Source organism: Erythrolamprus reginae, chromosome 3, assembly GCF_031021105.1.
Source record: "Erythrolamprus reginae isolate rEryReg1 chromosome 3, rEryReg1.hap1, whole genome shotgun sequence".
Taxonomy (NCBI): Eukaryota; Metazoa; Chordata; class Lepidosauria; order Squamata; family Dipsadidae; genus Erythrolamprus; species Erythrolamprus reginae.
This window is the reverse complement of record NC_091952.1, coordinates 255,554,681-255,558,985: the sequence shown is the minus strand read 5'-3', so window position 1 is coordinate 255,558,985 and position 4,305 is coordinate 255,554,681. Positions and strand designations below refer to the sequence as shown.

Here is a 4,305-nt window from a genome sequence, read left to right as displayed (position 1 = left end):
CATCCATCGAATATACAAAATCAACCTGTATAAACAAAACAGGAGACTCTTAAGTCATGGTAAAATAATTATAGTAATTATATATATTAGATTATGAACAATTAACATTACAGTGTTCCCTCGATTTTCGTGGGGGATGCGTTCCGAGACTGCCCTTGAAAGTCGAATTTCCGCGAAGTAGAGATGCGGAAGTAAATACACCATTTTTGGCTATGGACAGTATCACAAACCATCCCTTAACGCTTTAAACCCCTAAATTACCATTTCCTATTCCCTTAACAAGTACTCACCATTGAATAAGACACTTAGTGATCCTGATATTTATAAACATAATTATTTATTCACAATAATAATTTTTTTTTGTTATTGATTTGCAAAAATTATTAGTTTGGCGATGACGCATGATGTCATCAGGCGGGAAAAACCATGGTATAGAAAAAAAACCCGTGAAGTATTTTTTAATTTATATTTTTTTAAAAACCGTGGCATAGGCTATTCGCGAAATTTGAACCCGCAAAAATGGAGGGAACACTGTATTATCACAGTTAAATATAGGATAGTAATTATAATAAAGGAGAAAAACAAGAAGAAGAGAAAAAAAACATTTCTATAGCATTCCAATACCCTGCACTCGTTTCCTTTTAATTTCTCAACTATTTCCTTTTTATATAAATATTGTCTCCATCTCCATTTCCGTAACTTGTTCTCTTTCTTTCATAATCAATCCAGACATAATCATGTTTAATATCTGTTTCTCTTTTATCATTGTAAACCTCAGTGTGTTGTGGTTGGCTCTGGGCCAGCTCCTGCAACAGGGAATTTGGACGTTGGTTTAGGGGAATCCTCAGGGTCACAGAGACTTTTATTATTGACAGCAGCTTCTGATAGTGAAGATTCATTGCCAAAGTCAGACTGTGGGGAAGCAGAATCAGACGGAGAGACGGAGGCAGCCAGCCCATTAGTTAATGACCCCATTAGTGAATCATCAGACTCGGAGGAGGATCGGTGGATAGATGCCAGAATGCGCAGGCTCATGGCTAGAAGGGACCAACTGCACAGGTATCGTCAGAGATAAGGGCGAACACCTGTTGCTGAGGCAATTAAGTTAATGGGATTGATGATAAATTACGGGCCTTAGGGAGTGAGCATGTGGGCATTTATTCGTTTGGAGAAGGATCATTGCCAAGGTTTGGACTATTCCAGGATTTCTGTTGACTCTTTGGACAATTCACAATTAACTCTTGTGGACTCAAAGGAGGGGGAGCTGTGCGGAATCACAGCTGCCTTAATTGCTCTCTTTTGTTCCTGCTTTTGACCGACTGTTATCTGGGCGAGAGAAATTTGACTCTGCTTAAATGTGTGTGCTTTGAACACTGTTTCAGATAAACTACTTTTATTTCTTCTGAGCCGGTGTGTGTGTGTTTGACTTTGCATTCCTCTCTCACTGGGGTCTATTAACGAGAAGCCCGGCGTAACACAGTGGAATCATTATAAGCTTCAATATATTTATCAGCATAGTCATTAGTCAGTATTTCATTATCAATATTATCAATATTTTTTCCCTTTATAATATTTTCACCACTCTTCTTTTCTTCTGTTATCTTCTCCATTTTTTTTCCAGTTGAGCCTCATCCTTTCCTTTCTCGAGTATTTCAATTCCAAGAGATCTTCTGAGATCATTAACAAGATCTTTTAAAAAATCCAACCAACTCTTTGTAATCAATTTCCTCCATGACTTTAAAATCACAATTCTCAGCTCCAAAAAAGAAAGAAAGAAAAAAAAAGGGTGGGGGAGGTTAGGCAGGTTCAACCTGTTTTCAAAAGTCATTCGGATTTGATTTATGCAGTTTTCCAAGCAGCAAAAGGTAGAAGAAAGTAATAACATTTTTATTGGTGAATTCTCATCACCAATCCTTAAGAACATCCTGTTGATACAACCGGGATGACATCATGTACCAGCCAGGGATACTGTCATAAATCATCACGGCTGTGCGAACTGGGTGAGATCATGTAGGTATGAGAGGCCTGTTTGAGGTGGACAGTTTGCTGCCCACAACCTCCACATGGCCTCCATCTCTACAAGGAGATCTGAAGAATCTTCTACTTGCTTTTGGGATCGTTCTCAGCCTCATTCTTTAGCCTCTCTCTGTTGATTTGGTTGCTTTCCATCAAGCGGTGGATATCTTCAGGGATCTTAGGAGACTCCACCTGCAATTAAATCAAAGGAATTAAACTGTGAATTTAAACTCGATTTGAGTATTGCCCACAAGATCATATGCTGCAACGTCCTACCGGTCAATGACTACTTCAGCTTCAACCGCAATAACACAAGAGCACACAACAGATTCAAACTTAATACGAACCGCTCCAAACTTGACTGCAAAAAATATGATTTCAACAATCGAGTTATCGAAGCGTGGAACTCATTACCGGACTCAATTGTGTCAACCCCTAACCCCCAACACTTCTCCCTTAGACTCTCCACGATTGACCTCTCTAGGTTCCTAAGAGGCCAGTAAGGGGCGTACATAAGTGCACTGGTATGCCTTTCGTCCCCTGTCCAATTGTCTTTCCTTTCTCTCACCTATCTTATATATTCTCTTCCTTTCATATATCCTCTCCTCTAAGTTCATTTTCACCCTCTTTTATATTATCACATGTCTATTTTTCTTCCTATGTATTTGTGTATTGGACAAATGAATAAATAAATAAATAAATAAAATAAAGGCCGGAGGACCTAAACAGGTGCCTCTCGCTATTTGAGGAAACATTTGTGTTTTCCATAGAATTAACTGCTACTTTATGATCGTTTTGGTGATAACTTAATAATAATAATCTAATCTGTGTTATGGGTGGTGTATCCTGTGGTCATCCTTTGCATAGAAATTTAGAAACATAGAGGACTGACAGCAGAAAAAGACCTCATGGTCCATCTAGTCTGCCCTTATACTATTTCCTGTATTTTATCTTACAATGGATATATGTTTATCCCAGGCATGTTGTGGATTTACCAACCACGTCTGCTGGAAGTTTGTTCCAAGGATCTACTACTCTTTCAGTAAAATAATATTTTCTCACGTTGCTTTTGATCTTTCCCCCAACTGACTTCAGATTGTGTCCCCTTGTCCTTGTGTCCACTTTCCTATTGAAAACACTTCCCTCCTGAACCTTATTTAACCCTTTATCATATTTAAATGTTTCGATCATGTCCCCCCTTTCCTTTCTGTCCTCCAGACTATACAGATTGAGTTCATGAAGTCTTTCCTGGTAAGTTTTATGCTTAAGACCTTCCACCATTCTTGTAGCCTGTCTTTGGAAGCGTTCAATTCTATCAATATCTTTTTGTAGGTGAGGTCTCCAGAATTGAACACAGTAGTCCAAATGTAGTCTCACCAGTGCTCTATTACAGGGGGATCACAATCTCCCTCTTCCTGCTTGTTATACCTCTAGCTATGCAGCCAAGCATTCTACTTGCTGTCCCTTTTCCCTGACCGTACTGTTTACCCATTTGGAAACTGTCAGAAATCACTACCCCTAAATCCTTCTCTTCTGAAGTTTTTGCTAACACAGAACTGGCAATACAATACTCAGATTGAGGATTCCTTTTCCCCAATTGCATTATTTTACATTTGGAAACATTAAACTGCAGTTTCCATTGCTTTGACCACTTATCTAGGAAGGCTAAATCATTTGTGTTCTGTTTGGGAGCCTTACCTGCTTTCCGTATAGAATCTTGAGGACTTCACTTGGAGACATGCCAGCCATATGATGGCGGTCCAGCGTAACAGCACAGACAAATCCATCTCGGCAACTGATAAATTGTTGCTCCCCGTAAAACGCACGGTCATCCCAGCCTAAAATACGCGTCCGGATGGCAAAACGCTCCCCCAGTTTCAAAGACCGTCGGAAACGCCAAGAGCAAGCTGCCAGAGAGATTCTGCAGTTATGGTTCCAGATGGTTTGCAGAAGCCAACAGTTTAACATGTATGTATATCGGGCAAAATCGGCCTCCCGGCCGTAACGTGCGTTATTCATGTGTCCCATCCAGTCCAGATCGGCAGGCAAGACCCTGCTGTACCTGACGCCTTCCTCCCACACTGTTAGTTGGGGGCCTTTCCAATTCGAACGAAGATATATGGCCAAGAACGAAATGAAATACCAACCATCTAGGAAGCCGAAGAAGATGGCGCCGGCAAAACATGAAAGCAATAATATCAGCACCAACATATTGAAATATGAATGATCTGCCTGCAATATAGAGATAATTCCACAGGGATAATCCTCTCTCTTCTTCTATTTCTTCTT

General features: G+C 40.0%; 1 protein-coding gene across 1 annotated transcript; it reads right to left on the bottom strand.

The window, feature by feature from the left end:
• Positions 1–2,100: 2,100 nt before the first annotated feature.
• Positions 2,101–4,035, bottom strand: LOC139165517 (protein THEM6-like). Its single transcript, XM_070748695.1, has 2 exons — positions 3,715–4,035; positions 2,101–2,208 (listed from the first exon to the last, which is right to left on the bottom strand). Exons 1-2 carry the CDS (start codon positions 4,033–4,035, stop codon positions 2,101–2,103), a joined length of 429 nt encoding a protein of 142 aa, XP_070604796.1.
• Positions 4,036–4,305: the final 270 nt, after the last annotated feature.

Coding starts and splice junctions, on each gene's coding strand:
- LOC139165517 (XM_070748695.1), bottom strand. CDS start 4,035: ATGAATAACGCACGTTACGGCCGGGAGGCCGATTTTGCCCGATATACA. Junction 2,209..3,714: donor AGATTCTATACGGAAAGCAG/GTAAGGCTCCCA, acceptor ATTTAATTGCAG/GTGGAGTCTCCTAAGATCCC.